This window comes from Stegastes partitus, unplaced genomic scaffold (assembly GCF_000690725.1).
Source record: "Stegastes partitus isolate 25-593 unplaced genomic scaffold, Stegastes_partitus-1.0.2 Scaffold1309, whole genome shotgun sequence".
NCBI classification, from domain to species: domain Eukaryota; kingdom Metazoa; phylum Chordata; class Actinopteri; family Pomacentridae; genus Stegastes; species Stegastes partitus.
The window spans coordinates 25,862-46,898 of record NW_007579040.1 but is presented as its reverse complement, the minus strand read 5'-3'; the positions used below and the strand labels follow the sequence as shown (position 1 = coordinate 46,898).

Sequence of the window (21,037 nt, the reverse complement as noted above, 5' to 3'; positions counted from 1 at the left end):
AATAGAAACTGATTCTGAAGAATGATACAGAAAGTGGACAGGCCTGGTGCTTTAGGTTTGTTGAACCGCTGTTTAAGATGCAAGATAAGAAGATAAGATAATGCTTCATTAATCCAACAGCTGGGAAATTTGCAGTGTTACAGCAGCAGGGGGGAATAATGCAAAAAACATTTTAAAAAAAAGAAACTAAACAAGAAATATGCTTAAAAACTGTTGGTATTGCAAAGATTAATCTCTACGTAGAAAATCTAGATGTTGCATAGATTCCTCTGAATGTAGAAAAACACTAACATTGCACAAATTCCTCATGTTGTTGCAAATATTCTTCTACAAAATGCTCTGCCGTATGCAGACAGGTATCATTCTGTACTGGACTGACTTCTGCTCTCGCGGCGGCACTGCCTGAGAAACTGCATCGATGCACAATCTAAAATTAGCTCTCTTAATGACACCGTGTAGAAATGTGTGTAAACTAAAGACAGCACCAAATATAGTCCAGACCACCTAATCCTGATCCAGTTACTTGATCAGGTGTTCAGGTATCTGAGGTCAACAGCAGCACAATGTCCAGCTGTGACATCCAGACTAAACAAGTCAACAATGGTTTCCCTCCATCTTCAGCTTGAACTTGCACCGACACACTGGTGGTGGTGTGACAGATACTGTGCAGGGATGATATCTGAACTAAATAGACCAGAGAAAACCACCTCACTCAGGCTTTTGGTTGGCTGCAGGCATTTAAATGGCTTCTTAAGCAAGAAAATCTTATCTTAATGGCATTACTGAGGCACAAGTCAGGAAAACTGTGATTTTAAAGCTCTCACATTATTTCTCACATCACTGTGCAGCCCCTGTGATTCTACAGTTATCTCAATTTGCCACTAGATGGCAACAGATAAATATGAGAAGAGCCTGTATGTTTTCAGTAGTATCTGGTTTCTTCGGTTACAGCTTGGATGTTGAGTTTACTGGAGCTCCACTTATGTTTCCTGGACTTGGAGAACGCCCCAGTAGAATATAAGGTGTAAATAAATAAAGTTGTACGTGCTGTAATGAGATGGGATTCTAGCTTCAAAGGCACTGAGTAAGTGAAAGTTTTTCACTCAAATCATCCCAGTGAGATGGCTGTAGCACACGCACATCCTTCAGGGTGCAGATTTAGACGAACTTTGTTTGTATCCTGTATAAAAAGAGAGTAAAGGGCCAGTCACATCACCGTCACACCAAGGTACACAATGCCTAGTGCAGTGTAAGCAGTTGGGTGAGCAGAGAGCCAGGGCTGTGCTGTGTGGAAAATGCTAGTGGAGGCAGACAATGCAGCAGTCCGAGGCCTGACCAGCCCTCAGAGGGACAGGGGTCGCTTCACTGCGACAACAGCCCCCGTCTCCCTCCCTTCTTTTTCTGAACCGCCACAGGATGGGCTCGGGGAGGACGCTGAAGTTCGCCCTGTGCGAAGTGCTGCAGTTTGCAGGCCTGTGCGTGCCCCTCTTCATCGTCATGCAGAGGTTTGCCATCATCGTAGCAAAGGTCAAAACGTCGGCGCAGCCCCCCGGCGACGGCAGCACGGCCTACTGGCTGATCGTGGCCTCCTCCATCGCCTACGTCACCTCCACCGCCCTGCTGGTCTGGGTTCCCCTGAAGTATATGGTCTTCATGAAGAAGAAGTTTCTCATTGGGAGGAAGAAGTGGTGAGTTGAGCTGAAGTCAGAGGCCTGCAGAGCCAGAGTGGAGGTGCAGCGCTGGTCCTGGCTGTGTGTGTGGTCAGCAGCTGGGATCCCAGTGCAGCACTGACTGAGACCTGCCAGCTGGTTTGAGTCTGAACAGGCCTGTGGCTGGTTTGGACATCATTTGGCTGGTCGAGTTTGCAAATCCTGCAGCTGCCTTTGTCTTCCTCCCTTACTTTTTTTTGTCTTTCCCTTCTTTTGTCCTTGTATCAGGAGGCCGGTGGCCCTCGTATATGTGATCCTGTCCACATTACCCTGCTTTGCCTTTCTCATCGCCAGCTCTGAGGTACAACATGCAGCAGATTGTTTCTTATTTGCTTTATTTGGTACATCAGTTTATCTGTACTCTGATCATGAACTCTGACCCGCACGTTGCTATATTTGAAACGAGAGTCAGTGTGTAATTGTAGCTCGTTTGTAGCTATTTTGGGTGATGGTGTTTACACTCCAAAGAAACCGCTTGAAACTTTTTTTTAAAAAAACTGCCTCTACAGTTTGGGACCAAAATAATATTTTGGGGCTGAGTGGAATCACAGTGTGAGGCCTGAGTGTGTGGAACAAAGGTGATGATTTGTGAGAAAACTTGTGTTTCTCAGGGGAGAAATATCCAGCTTTCTGGATAAGGAGCTACTGATAAGCAGCTTGGTTCCTCTTCCTGTCCACAGCGCCCTTGTCAAATCATCTGTCCATGAGGCACATTCTCACTTCCTCGCTGGCTGCAGCCCAGGCCCTCTTTGCTGTTTTATGTGGCTCTTTCTAAAGCTCAAGCTGACCTTTTGGCTTTTGCTTATCTGGTGTCTTTTACATAAGAGCCATAAATTCTGTCAAGATGACCAGCTTGTCTGCTTTGTTCTTTGTCCTGTTGGGATGAAGTCCTGACTCAGGCAAACCGCAGAGCTGCAAGTGATTTAGCCCATAAACACAGAACTTGAAGCAGCACATGTGAATTATTGGCGCCACAGTTCATTATTATTAAACCGATGGGGTTTATAATGATTTGAAGTGAGGAAATAGACGTGATAAATATTCTGCTTAAACATGTTCATTATTTTATGGTTGTTTGTCCAGGTTCAGATAAACAACAACATGAAACATGATACGTTCACAGAGCTCCCCGTATCACTAGTCCTCTTCTCGCTCATCTGTATCGACGTTGTGGAGAGGATACGTCACTGCAGACTGACCGGCCAGGGTGAGCGCGTCACACAAGTCATTCACTGAGTGCTATAGATCCTGAACTTTCCTCTACGGTGACACCAGCCTTGTTTTACGTTACAGGAGCTCGGAGGCAACAAATACACTGAACAGTTCTTTGCATAATTTATCCAGAACAATTTACAGACCCACGTTTAGTTCCTTACTCTTTGGCTCACTGCCCTCAGTTGAATAATATCAGCCCTACTGAGGACAGGAGCAGGAAATATCGTTAGCCCAGCTCACTTCTCGGCACACAGTGCTGACATGACAAAACTACAGCAAAGTTTTCTGAAGAAAAGCACTGTTCACATGGAATCACTCCAGAAAACTCAATCCGTTTGGGAAAGAAAAGTCACGAGGCTCCGACTGAACAGCAAATGAATGTTTGCACTTTGATGATCACAAGATTTACTGGTTGCCTGCAGCTGTATCTCTGTCATCAGGATTTCTTGCCTTTCTCTAAACTTTCTCACAACAAAGTAAAACCCACATTATGATTTTTGTCACATCTGCTTAATGAAAACAACCATATGAAACACTAACATCTCATGAAGATCAGCACGTAAGCAAACGTAATTCCACATTTCTGTGTTTAATCTTGTTCGACTGTCTTTCCTTGTCTCCCTCCAGCTAGTGATATGGAACGAGATGCTGAAATCCCCTCCACTGTCCTCACACATGTGGAACAGGTAACACCAGTAGCTCCAATTACTCCAGCTGTGCCGGGGCCAGCTGTGCCGGGGCCAGCTGTGCCCGGACCAGGTGTGCCAGGACCAGGTGTTCCCGGACCAGGTGTGCCAGGACCAGGTGTTCCTGGACCAGGTGTGCCCACTCCTTTGCAACCTGGAGCGAACCAGCTCAACGACAGGAACCAGAACGGAGCAGGGGCTCGACCAGAGACCAACGGGATGGTCCCGGGGCTACCGGGCAACACCGGGAGGCCGTTTAGTATCTCTGGGTTGAGCTCACGATCAGCGAGCACCACAGCGTACCGCTTATCTCCCTACGCCTACACGGGGCCTCTGAGGTTTCTGTGTGCCAGTGACGCCCGAGCTGACGTGTTTGTGGACAGCTTTATGTTCTGGATGGACACGGTGGAGATGGTGAGAGTAGCAGGACATCCTCTGGTCTACTTCTCAGGGTGGGTGTTCCCCATCTACATCTTCAGCTACGTGTCCTGCCTGCGGGTGGTGGTCATGCCCCACAGCCCCCTGCTGTCCTCACTCGGAGTGGCCCTGCAGGATTTACCCTTCTTCTTCGTGCGAGTCGGCCTCATCGCCTTCTTCGGCTTTGTCACGCCTATCCTCTATCTGATGAAGAACCTGTTGGTCTGTCTGGCCTTTGTCTATTTCAACTTTATGACCAAGCTGAGGGTCTTCAACACAGAGAGACTGTTCTTTTGAGACCAACACTTCAAGGACGGACATTGAAAGAAGTGGCAGGATCAAAAGGTTAACACAACCAGGAAATGTAGGGTGCTGGGATTCAGGAGGTGGTTGCACCAGCTCTTCAGAAAGCATTGCAAAATTAAAATGAGATGCACATAAACTAGTTATTGCATTGAGTATTATAACCAAATATCCAGTAACTGCCAGGTATAACTATTGTGTAGCTAACATAGACTGTATATAAAAGATGGACGTAGCCATCGTGATGTCACCCATTTGTTTTTGGACTAAAGTTTTGAAGTTTGGCATTTGGCCGTCACCATCTTGGTATTTTAAAACCAGACGGAACAAGAGAGGGATTATCTGACTGAAAACTTGAGAGGCTGTAAAGGCCTATTAATTAGAAGGTAGCGACGCCTTAAAGCATACCATGCCTTATTGTTCATTATACTTCAAATTGAACAATAATTTAGAAAATTCACACTGTATTGTGTTAAAGGAGACTTGAAACTACCAACTGACACAATAAACTCATTGTGAAGATGTTTACTAAAGAAATAAATCAAGTAAAAAAATAGGTTCATTTCCTTATAAAATCACTTTTTGTTGCAACTAGTGGAGTCGCCCCCTGCTGGCTATGAGAGAGAATGCAGGTTTAAGGCACTTCCTGTGGGCTTTTAGACTCAGAGGTTGTGTTGATCTTTTATACACAGTCTGTGATAAGTTATATATGATAAGAAACATGATGTTTGGATTGAGGAACAAAGAGGCAGTGTGGAATATGATCTACAAATCTGACGTGATGTTTCATGAAAAGCTGTTTTTATAAGGACCTAAATCTGGAAGAACGAGAATCCACAAAAGTAAAATAGATTAAATTCCAAAATGTTAATAGAGCAGGTAAAATTATTATTGTAGAGTGTTAACTTTAATTTTGAAATCAGTTAGTGACATCAGTATAATAAACAACATCGTAGGGTCTTAACCTTAACGTTTAAACTTGCTCGGTGAATTTGTAATCTTAATCTTATTTCTCTATTTAGAAAGCATACAAGGTGCTATATAAATACCAATGACTTGTCTTGACTTAACAAACATATAATTTGCCCGGTGACAGCTCTAAGTTTTAGAGGTTATGCAGCTTGTGATGCTACTGTGACTTTCTGCTACATATTTATTTATTTATTTATTTTGTTACATTTTATTGGACAGATGTTTCCTGGCAAACCATTTACACACCTAAAGACAAGTTTTAATGGTGCAGTCTGGTTTAGTTAGTCACTAGTTTTTAAATTAACCTTAGAGAACTTAGGGAGAGCTTAGTGATGGATTCAAGAACAGCTGGTGCAACCAAACCTAGTATGAATTAGGGTATGCGATACTAATGCAAGGAGATATTTTAGTCAAAGTGCATGATGGTACTTTTCACAGGCCAAAAGGGAGCTCTAAGGCAATGGAAATTCTGTGTCAAATGACTGTTGTGTTATGTATTATTAACTTTATGTATTTTTTAACCCCTCAAAACCCCTCATCCTCACCAAGCATGGCACTTTGGGAATGTACCTGTAACGTCACTTGAGAGTTAATAAGCAGATTTTTTTTTTCTACCATCATAAAGTGCAGTGAAAATGTAAGCACATAAATCCATGTTGTTTATATTAGGTTTTTCTTTGCTAAGTTACAATTCACAAAAGGAAAACAAGTGTGAGTTTGTATCACTGATATATTTATTTTGGTAAGATGAATAAAGAGACTCATTAAAATATATATTTCAACTTTCACATGCGTGAACTATCATAAATGCAGAGTTGACCACTGTGAACTCCAACTTAAGCACAGAGTGTGTATGTTTTTGACCTCCAGTTAAACCTCTTGCACTGGAATTCATCTCATTTCTTCCCAGCAGCTCCCCAGGAGAAAAAAGGTTTCCTGCCATTCTTCTGCAAAACATTCTCATCACTGACAAGAGCAATGACAATGTAAAAGTCATAATGTGGCTGCACCTGCGGAATGTGCAGCAATTGAGCACAACAGCTGTGCAACACAGTACATTTAGGAAGATCAGGATTTTTCAGGGAGGGTAAAAATATTAGATATCAACAAATATAACATAATAAGGCAAAATAAAAGGCATTATTCATTGTTGGCCGGCTGCAGTGGATTTTAATGACATTATGTCCATTTAGGAATATATGATAGTTGTCATGTAGTGTTTGAAAATCACAGGATTAAAGCTTTGCATTGCACAAATGAGCAATGCGATTTTAAATGTGGCCTATTGTTACAGTTGTGGGACCATTAATCCACTAGAACCCACATAAACTTTTTTGTTTTACTAAACTATAAGTACTGGTTTGCAGTTCTTATACTAGTCTTTTGTTAATTTTAAAGCTGCGTCAGTATTTAATGCATATTTTTTAATCTTTATAATAAATTAAATATGTGTAATGTGGAAGGTGTTGCTTGTTAAACCCACAATCCAATGTTGCAGCTGTCCTCAGTTTGTCCAGATCTTTTAGTCTGTTTTGGAAGATTATTTTGGTGTGTTGGTCCACTTATGTCAACTCAATTTCCAGCTAAAAGCATGCAGTAAAAAATCTCTATTAGACCAACTGTGCACTACCTGCTTAGCATGAAATGACATGCAGACAAATCTAATAAGAAGCTGGTGAAGATAGTGGAGCTTGTAGCCACTGCAGAACCGGATATTTCTCTCAGGAAATAGTGTAAACCACAACAAACCTGGATGTTTTATGTCTACAGATTGATCTGCTGCCCCCAAGTGGCAAAACAATCAACTAATGCAGCTACAAATCAGATTATCTCATATCTTTATGCTTAATACACCATGGTCCATACAAGGCACAGGTATTTTACAGGTGCATGTCTCACCTATCTGTATCTATATGTATCAGTTTGAGTGGTATTGCTGGGAATTTCTGCAGTATGAGGCCAAGTTGGTCAGATGGCCACCCATTTCCCCCAATAGGAAGCAGGATTTCCTCCTGTCCTCTGTCTACTGACTTGTATCATCACTGCACTCCTCACCCGAAGCCTCACAGACCTCTTGGGGGGAGGAGGAGGGGGTACTATCCCACAAAAAACCTGTCACATCAGCAAAGTGCTGCAAACCTCATTTAATTCTCATTTACTCTGGTGCTGGTGATTCTTCTAAATCTTCTGATGCCTGAAATGTGTTCAAAGTCAGTCTTGCTGAATGACATCTGCTCTCTGGGTTCATTATCCAGGCACAGATTTAGCACACACTGGGGTGCTATTTATAGCAGATCAAAGATCTCAGATAAAGGCAACATATTGAGCCTGAAAAGGAACACTTTGATATATTCATTTCCAAAATTCACCATCCAGTTCTCCTTTTTGTTGCCTTTGATTTATGATCCTACCTGACACTGTCAGTTGACTTTCATTTTCTTGCTTAATAGTGAGACCAGACTGTTTGTGTCCCTCTTCCTGCCTCCTCTGCCAAAACGTCTGTGGAAGCTCATGGAAGTTTGACCAGCCGTAACTACCCATGTGACAGGATATCCATCAATGTGATTAAGAGGGGAAGGCAGCATGTCTCAGTGTCACTGTTGCTCTATGTCACACACCTTTGCACACACCAGACCCCTGCTCTCATGACTGGAAACCTCTCCCACAGCCTCATCCACCACTGACTGCAAACAACACACTGAGGATAATGTTACCCTGCTCATACTCTGCCGTGGTCCTCTGTCTCCTGCAAGTCCTCTGCATCACCGCCGACATAGGTAAGTACCCTACGCACATTTCTCGTTTCGATCGATCATTCGGTTACTGAAGGCTTTTCATTCTGCTCCAGACACGGGCACCTTCCTGATCTTCAACGAGAACCACAACAAGTGCATAAAGGTGGAAAGTGCCACCTCGATAACTGTGGCCCCTTGCGACCCTCATGCCAAAGAGCAGCAGTTCCGTTGGGCCTCCGAGTCTCGGGTCCTCAGTTTGTCCCTCAAACTGTGTCTGGGCGCCACAGAGATAAAAGACTGGGTCAAAGTGCTCCTCTTCGAATGCAATGAGAGCAGCGTGCTCCAGCACTGGCAGTGCAAGAACGAGACCCTCTTTGGCCTCAAAGACCAGGACCTGCACTTGAACTGGGGAAACCGCAATGAGAGGAACATAATGATCTACAAAGGCTCAGGGCTGTGGAGCCGCTGGAGGATATTTGGCACTCGGGGTGACCTTTGTTCAAAGGGATATCAAGGTAGGAACTCTGGGTCTACCATCCACAAACCCATAATACTGTTAAAGTGGGAGCTAAACTGGAGTGTGCATTGGTTGTCTAGGAAGTTTGAGAGATTGTTGTCAGAATATATGTCTGTCTAAGTGCAGAACAATATACTGTATACACTTCAATTCAAAATACAGTTGCAATATTTTCAAAAGAATGAGATTTTTGCCATGGAGATGAAAAAACAGGTGCAAAGACTCAAGATTGAGCATTTTTGAAAATTTAAAGAAGGGTCTGTTCAAGAGATGCTCCGACTTGCAATTTAACAACTTATTTATTTATTTACATATATATATTTTAATCTCTACTATTGTCTATCTCAAATTTCATAACTGATTTAAGATTAAGAAGAAGTTTGGCTTTAGTGGTGCTTATTCCGGACTTTATAGAAGCATCTTGTGCAATTCAAATGATAAATTACGACTGCTATTCCTTGCATCCACATTACTGGATATTTAGACATAGTACAGACAGTGACATGTATGTGAGAATGAAATCAAAACAAACTAAGTCCTGCAGCATTGAAGGAAAATGTCCTTAAACTTCAAGACATGTGGTTTTAAACTGAGGAGACACTCCATTTCCAAAGTGATAATTGCCTTCTTCACACCACACTGGACCAGTGGACAGGTGATAGCTACAGGCAGTTTTTGATGGAGGGTACAGAAGCCTGTTTACTAGCTTTCAGGTAACGTGTATCAAGCATTGTTTAATATGCAGATATTCACTTAGTATGCAGTGCACTGACCATCAGTCTTAACTTGTATCCGTTTGTGATGGACTTAAAAGTCGCTTATAGTGAAATCTAACTTATGTACAACTTCAGCAGCAGGCATCATGTTCAGAAAATGCTACGTGAAGACAACCAAACACAATAAATGACGCACTTTATAGCCAAAAGTATGTGCCCATGTACTTCTGAGTACTTTTGATCTACAGCTATTTGTAATGATATTTGCAATTCCCCTTGTTTTTGATTTAAATCATGGCTCTGCAATGATATTTTAACAACAGTGTGTTTACAACTTTGTGGCAGCAGCTTAGGAAAGGTATAGATTGAGGTCCATTGAGAAATTCTTCTCGACATTTGGTGCACAGAGCCCTGAGTTCATCCCATCTAACATCTCAGAACTGTGAAGTGTTCTCACCCAGCATCAGTAAATGAACTTGAGGCTGAATGAGAGCAAAAACCTGCAAGCAGCTTCCAAACTCACAATGAAAACCCTCCCACAAAAGAATGGAGGCAGCAGGAAGTTAATATCCAGGATTTACTATCACACACTGGTGGAATAATGCACATATTTCAGAACTTTTACTTTGGGAAATGCATTTCTTATTATCTTTTAATCTGTGTCTCCTCAGAGATTTTCACAATAGGGGGCAATGCTTTCGGAGGCCCCTGTCAGTTCCCATTTAAGTTCCACGAGAAGTGGTTCTCTGAATGCACAAAGGAAGGCCGTTCAGACGGACAGCTGTGGTGTGGCACAGAGACAGATTACGACAAAGACAAAAAGTGGGGATTTTGTCCAACCAAAGGTAAATGTGCACAAGTAGCACTTTTTTTTTTACAACCCTACAGACAGTTACAGGCAAACAAGTCCGACACCAACCCAACACGTTCCAGTGACTTTTATCAAACGATCCTGTTTGATTTCATTGAAGAGGTCAATGCGTACAGGTCTGGTTTCTGACCCCGTTTTCACCCTCAGCAGAACAACACTACCGTTTCCTCTCATGAGTTGTCCACACAGCACTGTGCTTGTTTTCCTCTTTGTGCAGGTCTGTCTTTCCCTTGACACTGCTCTAAAACGGGGTCAGGAAAGAAACAGGAAAATAAAGGGAACTCACTTTACCATAGGCTTTGTTAGATAATTTTTAGATAAGGATGTTTTCTGAATTTTCTGAAGCTAAATGAACTGCTTCATTTGGTAACAAGCAACTGAAATAAGTTGATCTAAATTACCAAGTTATATTAGTACCACCGGTTTAAGATAGATATACTTAAATCTTTACTCTCAAATGAAAAGCTTGCATTACTTAATTATAAGGAAAGTCAACTTGAAGTTTCCAGTTTTTCTAACTTAAGTATTTGTTTTACCCAAAACTAAAATGTAAAACATGATGTTGTCATTGGACTTGCTGTTTTCTCCTTTCTTTTACTCTGTAATCCAACACGGCAAATCTGCTGATGCCAGACATACAACGCTACAGGAGTAGTGAACCTAATTTTCAGACTTTTGCAAAAATTAGAATCCAGTTTAAAGGGACAAAGTGTAATGTCAAATTAAAACAATCCACAAATTAAGATAAGATTCATTCAAGACAGTGTTTTACTTCATCTGCAGGTCAAAAACATCTTTAATAGTGTCTATACTTCCTTTTCCAGCTTTAAAACAATGATTGAATCTTACTGTCCCTATACATCCTCCAGTAAAGTCAACAAAACACTGCAGTATTACTTCATGAGATAAAACCTTTCCCACTGTTTCCTAACTTGCTGTGTTGTGTGTCTTTACCATAATCTAGCGTCCACTGGCTGGGACACTGACCCGGTCACAGGGGTTGAGTATCAGAGGAACGCTCAGTCAGTGTTGACCTGGCATCAGGCCAGGAAGAGCTGCCAGCAGCAGGGAGCCGACCTCCTCAGCATCGTAGAGCTGCATGAGCAGTCATTCATCTCCGGTAATAAGTTATCCCTGTAACAGCTACCCATGTTAAACAACCTCATGTTTTAACGCTGACATTTAACTGCTTTATAATACATGCAGGGTTGACAAATCATCTGGGAACATCTCTGTGGATTGGGCTGAACAGCTTGGATTTTGAGAGTGGATGGTCATGGAGCAACGGAAACCCATTCAGATATTTAAACTGGGCTCCAGGTTAGTGAACACATCGTCTTGTATGATAAGGTTTTTACAACTGCAGCAGCTCAAGTTAAAATCTTCTCATTAATTGTCAATGACTGTTTCCAACAGGTCATCCCTCATCAGAGCCCGGACTCTCCTGTGCGACCCTAAATGCTGCAAAAGCCTCAAAATGGGAGAGCAGCGCCTGCAGCAAGAAACTCGGCTACATCTGCCGTAAAGGAAACTCTACCAGTCTGCCCCCACCACCGAGTAAAATCCTCATTTAAAACAATCCAAATCAGCTTTATTAATAGTCTACAAACCTATAGAAGAAGATGTTTTTAGCTCTTTTGGTCTCTATCCACAGTCAAAGGGCCCAGTTTCTGCCCCAGTCATTGGATTCCATATGGAGGAAACTGTTATTACCTGGAGAGGAATAAGAAGATGTGGAGCGATGCCTTGGCTGCCTGCCGTAAAGAGGGAGCAGATCTGGCCAGCATCCACAACATAGAGGAGCAGAGCTTCATCATCTCTCAGTCTGGATACGGTAAGTGTGCCATAAGTCCTGTCAAAAAAAAAATAAAACGCAATAATCTGCACAGTCTGATTCTTTCTTTATAATTCTAGATATATCAATAATTACTCTGCATCTGTATTATAAACCTCAGTGCCGACAGATGTGCTCTGGATTGGCTTGAATGATCAAAAGAACCAGATGCTGTTTGAGTGGTCTGATCACACCCACGTCACCTTCACCCAGTGGCTGAGCAGTGAGCCGTCTCATGCCCTGAACTTCCAGGAAGACTGCGTCCTCATCCGAGGAAAGGTAACACCCGTCACCGTCCAAAAGACAGTTCAAGTGTAATTCATCATGAAACTGGTGCTGCTCTTATTATCTGATTATCATGCCAGATTTTACTTACATATATGTGCACACACACTATCTTACATTTACACACATCTAACATTTTTAAATACACATAATTTTACTTTCAAATAACTACCTAATAAGTATTTAAAATAACATTTTTGGCTAAATCAGTTTGTTTTATGGTCAAACATTGTAAAAGAACAAATTACAATTCATGTAGTTCTGATTGTTGATGTGGACAGTGCTTACAGTGTTCACCTGTTTTCTTTTCGGTTAACATGTCAATAAATAACTTTTTTCAACTTTTAACAACAAAAAAAGAGAAAATTGTTTAAAAAAAAAAAAAAAATTAGTTATTAACTGATAAAAGCCATGACTTTTGCACTGTGTGTGTTTCTCATACAGAGTGGGAAGTGGGCAGATCACATGTGTGAGAAAGCGTATGGATACATGTGTAAGAAGAAGGCCTCCATTCAACCACCTCAAGGCATCCAAGAGGACATCAACCCTGGATGCAAGCTAGTGAGTGATGCTCTTCATTTTAAACATGAGGGTAACTAGAAAACAAAGCCTTTACATGCACTGGTTTTATTTCACAGGGCTCCTTCAGGTTCGGTTTGTATTGTTATACCATTGGAACTGAGACGAAAACTTTCGATGACGCGAAGCGTTCATGCTCAGAGGCTGGCGGCAAACTGGTGGATGTAGCTGACAGGTATATTTGTATATCTATGTTGAATGCATGTTGAATATTAAAACATCACGTGAGAACAAGTGGCCACTGGAGTTAGTGGTTTTAAAATTATTCTTTGCTGCTAAATTGAGCCACTTTGTTTTGTGGTACCTTAAACTGAAGATGACTGTTTTGTAGTTTCAGCTCACTTGTTTGCTTTTATATGTGTTCATGCAGATATGAGAACGCTTTCCTGATCAGTTTGGTGGGTTTGAGACCAGAGAAGTATTTCTGGACAGGCTTATCCAACACAGACGACAAAACCACCTTCAAGTGGACCACCAGAACAAAAGTCACGTTCACTCATTTCAACGTGGGCATGCCAGGTAGAGCACTCTTACTTACACTTTATACTTTAACAGTTTATACTTTAGTGCACCACATGGCTCTGTGGATGGCAATGTCTCTATAACTACTGGACGGATTGCAATGAAATTTAGCACAGACCTTTGTGTCCATGTGAAGAAGGATGGCAATAACTTTGGTGATTTCATGACACTTCTTCTTGTGTAACATTTTAAAGTGGTTTATGACAAGATGCCTGCTAAACTAATGACTTCACCATCGACCTTGTTTCTCTATTGGAAAGCATTTTGGCTCAGTGATAGATGTTTTAAATATGCCATATAAAAGCGTAATTTGGCTTGACTTTTTTGCTAATTGACAGGCTAAAATAAGATGGTAAACATGGTAAAAATTATACTGAATATCATTCTGGACACAGTAATTTTTCATAGTTGAAATCATATATATATATATATATAGACTTAATTTCTTTTATATATAATATATATACATTGGATACACAGATTTGGTTGTGAAAACGTCTGTAATTATAGACAGTATTTCTCATTTAGCAAAAAATTAATGTAAAAATTATAGAATTGACGCTTCTGCTTCTAGTAATATTCACAAATTTACAGTAATAAACCCGAATTTAACAGTTTCATCAGTTAAATAAAAAGGCAAAATGTGTGAAATTATTCTAAATTTAAAAATGTAATCATTATTGTCTCAAAACAACCAATCTCAGTATTCTTTAAAAACATAACATTTTATGGTTATTCAGTTTCACACTGAGGTTTTTAAAGTTGTTTTACAGCAGACATGTAAATTCTGACGTCTGGATTTTGTTTTTGTAATTTTATTGATATTTTGTGTATTTAGAAAAGGCAGAAAAATCTGTAAAGTAAAAAAATTGTAAAATAAAAATTCCAGAAAATTTTTATTTTATTTTTTTTTACATTGTGTGTTTTATTTATTTATTTTTTTTGGCACCCTAAATCATTACTTACTCCATGACACCCTCTTATATCTTTTTGCTCAGTTCAAGTATGTTTTCCTTTTTCCACCGACATGTTTAATAAAAGACAAAAAACAAGGATGCGTTGCCATGGCCACTGGGATTTTTGCTGGATTATGGGATGTCCTCAGCTGCAGCAACAAGGAGAAGTATATCTGCAAGAAAGCGGCAGAAGGTGTGCATATGACCACAGTTCCACCCACCACCCCGACCCTGAACTGTGAGTCCGGGTGGACCCCTGTGGCCAAAAGGAACATCTGCATTAAAGTAGGAGAACAAACTGAACTAATCTGTGAAATTTAGGCTGTTTCCAGAACATAAAATTGAACATACTTTTCTTTTTCACGGGTTAAAACAGGTTTACAGGAAAAGAAAGGCCTCAAAGAAGACGTGGCAAGAAGCGAAGGACTTTTGCAAGGCCATTGGTGGGGACCTGGTGAGCCTACAAAGTACGCAGGACCTGAGCAACTTGCAGTACGTTCGCTGGCACTTACTGCAGCATATGTCCGAATCCATGTGAGGCAAATTAGCATTCAAGTAATCGGTGCTTGTGTTTTCTGCTCTCATAAAGTATTCATAGCTCTGACGCAGCATGGATCGGCCTCAGTCTGGGCACCAATGAGGGTTTTGTGTGGAGCGATGGGACGGCCGTACGTAACAACTCACTGCAATCGCAAAAAGCTTCACTCGCTGCCATTCTCGACCTAATTCTTTGTATTTCCTAAAACTGTGACTTAGTTCAGCTTTGAGAACTGGGGCTTTGGGGAACCGAACAACCACAACGACAACGAGCACTGTGTGGAAGTCCAGTTTTACTACGGACGACACTGGAACGATCGGCACTGCGAGGCCTACAACGACTGGATCTGCCAGATACGCAAAGGTAGCTGGTTTCATCAGTGAGCTCCAGGCCACACGGAGCCATTTACCCAAAGTGGTGAGGTTAAAATAAAGGCTTGTTTAGATTTGTGTTGTTCATGATTTTTATATTTTCAGGCGTGATTCCCAAACCTGAGCCTGTCATCACTGCACCTGGTAAGTTTTAGGAGTCTCATGTCTCTTAGAACTATTGTTAACTATTATTTCTTGGTACACAATGTTGGTTAGTTGGTTGATCCACCTCTCTGTTACGACAAAAATCACTCTTAGATGGCTTGGCAAGGAGTTTTGCACAAACATTATTGGTTTCCGAGTGAAAAAAACCCCCTAATGATTGTCTGATATTTTGACTGTTTTCCTCTCATTGCAGTATACAACAAAACAGAAGACGGATGGATCATTTACAACGACACACAGTATTACATCAACATGGAAAACTTGCCGATGGAAGCTGCCAGAGCCTACTGCAAAAAAAACTTTGGGGAACTTGCGGTTATCACAGGGGAGAGTGAGAGAAGGTTCCTTTGGAAACAGGCAAGAAAGACGGGAGTTTAAAAATGGCACCGTGTTGCGTATTTATAACAATCCTCATCTGCTGTTGAGAAAAACCCAGATCTAGTTTTTGATTTAGCCTTAATATCAGCGGTCTTATCTTTATGTTCAGATATCGAAGGGCTCAGAAGGGCAGTACTACATCGGCCTGATCGTGAATTTGGATAAATCATTCAGGTAAATCAAACCACAACATCGAGGTAAAACGCTTGGAATACTGGTATTTACCATTCAGCTCTAACATGAATATACTTTTGTTTTACAGCTGGCTGGATGGCACCCCGATAACTTACACTGCATGGGAACACAATGAGCCCAACTTTGCTAACAATGATGAAAACTGTGTGACTATATACAGGAGCATGGGTAAATCTGACGCAGAGATACTTCATATTGTTTTAGTTTGATAAACATTAGCTCATAATTCATTTTTCCTTCTTTACTGATTCAGTGTTTTCTCTAAACTCTGCACATTTAGGGTACTGGAATGATATTAACTGTGGCATTGAGCTCCCCTCCATTTGTAAAAGAAACAGTAATTTTGCTAATGTAACAATTGAGCCGACCCCGGTTCCTAAAGGAGGATGTGCACCAGAGTGGCTGGCCTTCCAAGGAAAGGTATTTTTATAGAATTTCACTGATTATTACAATACAGTCCCACTTCCAGGATGTAAAATCTGCTTAAATGTATTCCAATAAATGTGTTCATATTTTATTGACTGTCCATTTCTTGCTTAAACACACACACTGCAAATTCATCTTCTTTACACAGTGCTACAAGATTGTTGTGGGGAGTGACAATAAGAACTGGCAGGATGCCAGGAAGTACTGCATAAACCAGGGAGGAAATCTGGTTTCTATCGTCAACGAGAAAGAGCAAGGTGAGCCATATGAGCTATGTTCACTTTCTTCTGTGTTTGTCTGAAAAAGGGAACATTTCAGGTTGAAATAAATCACAAACTTTAGGGAGTTACAGACTTATGGGTTCTCCTTTTTCTAGCATTTCTGACAACACAGATGTTGAACTACAATGAGGACTTGTGGATTGGCATGAACGACGTCAACTGGGAGATGCATTTTGTGTGGACAGACGGCAGAGGCATTTTATACACCAACTGGGCCAAAGGACACCCGGCATCATCGCCTGAGGGACACTATTTTATGGAAGAGGTATAATTTTTTTTATCCAAGACTTTTTCTGTACAAATCTTTGTCTTTCTCAGACATTTCAACTCAATAAATCAATTGAATTAGTCACATCTTGTTTATCTTGGCAATCTAGGCCTTTAACTTTATAGAGCATAATGAATAATTTATGTACTAACCAGCATCTGTCATTTAATTATGGAGGTAGCAGGAGAAAAGCAATATAATATTCCAAGGATGCTCTTTAAATTGTCCAATCAGCTTTGACTAAGAAAATTGTGTTATTCTAATACAGCCACATAGACGGTAACAAAGTACATATTTTTCAGTGTATGTTGGCATATTTTCATTTTATACACTACTTTTTGCTCTTCTACATTTGTTTTTGTAGTCACAATAACTAATTAAATTTCAGATTAAGTTTTAACTGACAAAACATTTGATGATTTTATGAAATACACAGTTACAAATAGACAATTTAGAAAATAGTTAAAATTATTTTTGCTTCATCCAGCTACGTTGTTGTCCTTGTTACACATTAATACATCAACAATAAACCCGTCATATAATATAATAGCTTCAGTGTTTCACTCTGAAAGGGGAAATCCTTCAAAATAATATTCTGACTTATACAAATATACAAATTGTGTATATGAGTGCATTTCCCATATTCTATTATTTAAGGGATGGTCACATTAGTCATCTGAGCAATTCACTTAAATGAAGGATTTGGATGAACAAGGCTCAAAAAAAGTCTAAATATTGTCGTCAGAAAAAAGACTGCAGGAAGAACTGACGTACCTTTTCCTGCCTGGTAGGTGTTTGACTGTGTGGTCATGGTGGGCAGCGTCGCCAAACAAACAGGACAGTGGAAGGTGGCAGACTGTCACGCAAAATATGGCTTCGTCTGCAAACGGAACGTTGGTGAGTAACATATTAGCGAGGCCACAGGAGCATAAGGATAGAATTAACTGGCAAGCAACGTGTAAAGATGAACTAATATCATGCAACAGAGCAATAAGATAGAGATTTTGACTTACAGTTGTAACGAACGCGTCCTGTTTACTCAGATTCACAGATTGTAGTCCAGCCCACCACTGTGCTACCGAAGGCCTTCTACAAGCTTGGCAACGACTCCTTCAAACTGGTGGCCCAGAAGATGAGATGGGACGAGGCTCGGAGGCAGTGCCAAGCAGATGATGCAGAGCTGGCCAGCATCCTGAACCCTGTAACTCAGGCATATATCACCCTGCAGATTGCCAAGCACAATGAGTCTGTGTGGATTGGCCTCAACACCAATGTGGTAAGGAGTCTAGCTGGTATTGCGTAGCAACTGGTTCAAACTGGATTTCAAATTCACTGGATAAACATTCATCAGTAACATATCTGTTTCACAGACTGGTGGTCGCTTCAAGTGGGTTGATAACTGGGCTCTGTCTTACACCAAATGGGGCACAGATGAGCCCAAAAACAACTTTGGCTGCGTGTATATGGATGTTGACAGAACATGGAAGACTGCACCGTGCACCAATACCCACTACTCCCTCTGTAAAAAGTCTTCAGGTCAGACAATCTCTCCCTCTCTTGCAGTTTGAACACTAAGCATGGTTAGTCATCACTTTCTAAGCCTGGGGTTCAATCTCCTGCATCTTTTTCAGACATAGCTCCCACTGAGCCCCCACAACTTCCCGGCAACTGTCCAGAACCAAAAAAGCAGAAAACCTGGATACCTTTCAGAGGCCATTGTTATCACTTTGTTAGGTCAATGGTGGATAACTGGGCCCATGCCTCGGTCGCATGTCTGAAAATGGGTATGTTAAGAAAAACTGATCCACAAATAAATGACTTCATCTGTGCTACATAAAGTGTAACATTGTGCTACTGTGGTTGTACTCGTCAGGTGCTTCTCTCGTGAGCATTGAGGATCCTAGCGAGAGTGCATTCATACAGCAGAACCTGGAGCTTCTGCAGGATGGAGCTAAAACTTTCTGGATTGGCCTGTACAAGTCTCATGAAGGTGAGTATACTGAAGTTAAAGACAGCAAGAGTGTCAATGAAAGAACCACATGTACTTAAAAAATGTTCTCAAGTAAATGCACTTAGTTTTAGATGTCTTTTAAGAACATTTATCGCTGTTCTGAAGAAGACTCATAACAACCAGGATGGCAAAAATAATCAATCTGCTGCACTTTAAAAAATACTTTGTCTCAAAATGCAGCTCTATTCGTAATTTACATACTCCTTGGTTCTTGGTTAAGACATAAGAAAAACAGATTTTGTACAAAAATATAAAATAATTTTTAAAAAAGTAGCAACATAGAAGCTAAAGTTTATTGTATTTAAGTGTGACGTTTGATCAGTAAACTAACACCATTTCAGGTAAGTGGATGTGGATCGATAACAGCGTTGTGGACTATACCAACTGGAAAGCGGGGATGCCGAAGTCAGAATCATGCGTGGACATTAATTCTGACAGTGGACAATGGGCTACAACCAGCTGCAGCAGATATCGGTCTTACATCTGCAAAACACCAAAAGGTAAGTTTAATGAGCTGGTATGTAACTTTAACAGACCGATCAGTCACTTAGACTGACTATTTATTGTCTTTTTTTCAGTTATTAAACCTACAGAAAAGCCTCCAGCTGTTGGTAAGTTAATTTATCAAAGATGAATATTGCATAAGATGTTTCGAACTTAACTTGTGTCACTGACAAAACTTCTGTATGTTCTGCCTCCTCAGCCCATGTCGTCGAAGAACCTTCACATGGGTCTGCTGGCATCACTGTGGCTATAGTACTAATTGTACTTGCCGTAGTTGTACTTGGTGCTTTCTTCCGCCTTCGTAAACGGATACCCACACCTGTACTGGGAGAAAGCACCTTTGACAACAAGCTGTACTTCAACAATCCAATCCGAGCCCCTGTAGACACCAAAGGCTTGGTGGCGAACATAGAGCAGAATGAGCAGGCATAGAAAGACGTGAGGTCAGTGGTAATCAGCACTGTGGAAATAATATGATCAGAGACTTTATCTGCGTTTCTTACTTTATTTTGGATCACTTCACTAGAAACAAAAGCTGAAACAAAACCTGCAGCGTTTTTCAGTTTTACGAAGGACTGGATGGATCAAAGATACTGATTATCATTATTATTATTATACAATAATTCATGCACGTGATGGCACTACACTAAGTGAATAAGGGACAATCAGAACCAATTTTAAGATGATAATGTGATTTGTGAAATCTGTACAGTTTTTTTTTATTGTATTTTTTTACCAATCAGTGTAACCAAGATCATTTACATGCAAAAAAAATCAAGAAAGGTGAGGATGTATGCTTAACAATCAACCCAGCTAAGAAACAGCTGTCAATCTGCATTACTTTTCTTTTTATGTTCATCACCATATTTCTGGCTTATAATATTGTAAATAGATTCCCAATAAATGAAAATGAATGAAACAGAATTGCTGGTTTCCCCCTTTTTCTTCTACTAGACCAAAAAAATATTTTTTTACGCACTGAATTGCAAGTGACAGCTGTGATGAGATGCATAAAGACATACAGTATATAAAAGTGAATGATATTTTTTTTTCTGTCTGAGAATAGAGGATTATAATGACGAAATCCTTAGTGGACACAAGTTGTAGCTTAGCTACATGCTAACATGCTAACAGCAGGCTCACTAACACTGATGTTTATCAAATGTAATGTTTACTATGCCCTACTATGTTAGCATGTTGGCATTTGCAATTAATACCACATATGAAGAACAGCTGAAACTGGTGGGACAGTATTGGGCAAATAAATATTTCGACCCGCTGGGGGTACAAAACGAAAAGTCAATGGATCACCGAAATTGTTAAAATTCAGATTCTGGAGACTATGAATGTCAAGTTAATTACACATTTTCATGGAACTTTCACCAGTAATCCTAAGGTAAAGTAACTGGACTTCTTATTTTGGTTCTTGAGGATGTTGCACTTCTTGTCCAAGAAGCTTCTTCAGCTCTAACTGACTGAAGGGGACTGTGAGATATACTGTATTGTCACTCCCAAATCGCCCACCAACAAGCAAAAATCACATGCCTCCAGGTGTGAATGGTTGTGAAACTGCCAGGTGAAGA

At 40.7% G+C, this 21,037-nt stretch overlaps 2 protein-coding genes across 2 annotated transcripts; both read left to right on the top strand.

The window, feature by feature from the left end:
* Nucleotides 1–1,416: 1,416 nt before the first annotated feature.
* LOC103369607 (transmembrane protein 236) lies at nt 1,417–4,324 on the top strand. Its single transcript, XM_008298359.1, has 5 exons — nt 1,417–1,688; nt 1,938–2,010; nt 2,793–2,916; nt 3,552–3,683; nt 3,744–4,324. Exons 1-5 carry the CDS (start codon nt 1,417–1,419, stop codon nt 4,322–4,324), a joined length of 1,182 nt encoding a protein of 393 aa, XP_008296581.1.
* A 3,580-nt stretch (nt 4,325–7,904) lies between these two features.
* mrc1a (mannose receptor, C type 1a) lies at nt 7,905–20,378 on the top strand. The gene is made up of 30 exons (XM_008298358.1): nt 7,905–8,079; nt 8,151–8,552; nt 9,942–10,115; nt 11,106–11,261; nt 11,348–11,461; nt 11,558–11,698; nt 11,796–11,975; nt 12,097–12,254; nt 12,705–12,821; nt 12,899–13,014; nt 13,210–13,358; nt 14,403–14,602; nt 14,694–14,809; nt 14,907–14,985; nt 15,074–15,218; nt 15,332–15,370; nt 15,585–15,748; nt 15,879–15,943; nt 16,032–16,132; nt 16,245–16,384; nt 16,539–16,647; nt 16,767–16,936; nt 17,731–17,836; nt 17,983–18,215; nt 18,310–18,475; nt 18,571–18,723; nt 18,813–18,929; nt 19,292–19,450; nt 19,529–19,561; nt 19,654–20,378. The coding sequence occupies exons 1-30, from the start codon at nt 8,010–8,012 to the stop codon at nt 19,884–19,886; spliced, it is 4,305 nt and encodes a 1,434-aa protein (XP_008296580.1). The 5' UTR covers nt 7,905–8,009; the 3' UTR covers nt 19,887–20,378.
* Nucleotides 20,379–21,037: the final 659 nt, after the last annotated feature.

Bases quoted from the DNA above. Each gene is read 5' to 3' on its own strand.
- LOC103369607 (XM_008298359.1), top strand. From the start codon at position 1,417: ATGGGCTCGGGGAGGACGCTGAAGTTCGCCCTGTGCGAAGTGCTGCAG. The intron at 2,011-2,792 runs GTACAACATGCA...TTGTTTGTCCAG, and splicing joins TTCTCATCGCCAGCTCTGAG to GTTCAGATAAACAACAACAT. The intron at 3,684-3,743 runs GTGTGCCAGGAC...TTCCTGGACCAG, and splicing joins GCCAGCTGTGCCCGGACCAG to GTGTGCCCACTCCTTTGCAA.
- mrc1a (XM_008298358.1), top strand. From the start codon at position 8,010: ATGTTACCCTGCTCATACTCTGCCGTGGTCCTCTGTCTCCTGCAAGTC. The intron at 11,976-12,096 runs GTAAGTGTGCCA...TATAAACCTCAG, and splicing joins CATCTCTCAGTCTGGATACG to TGCCGACAGATGTGCTCTGG. The intron at 18,216-18,309 runs GTAAGGAGTCTA...TCTGTTTCACAG, and splicing joins TTGGCCTCAACACCAATGTG to ACTGGTGGTCGCTTCAAGTG.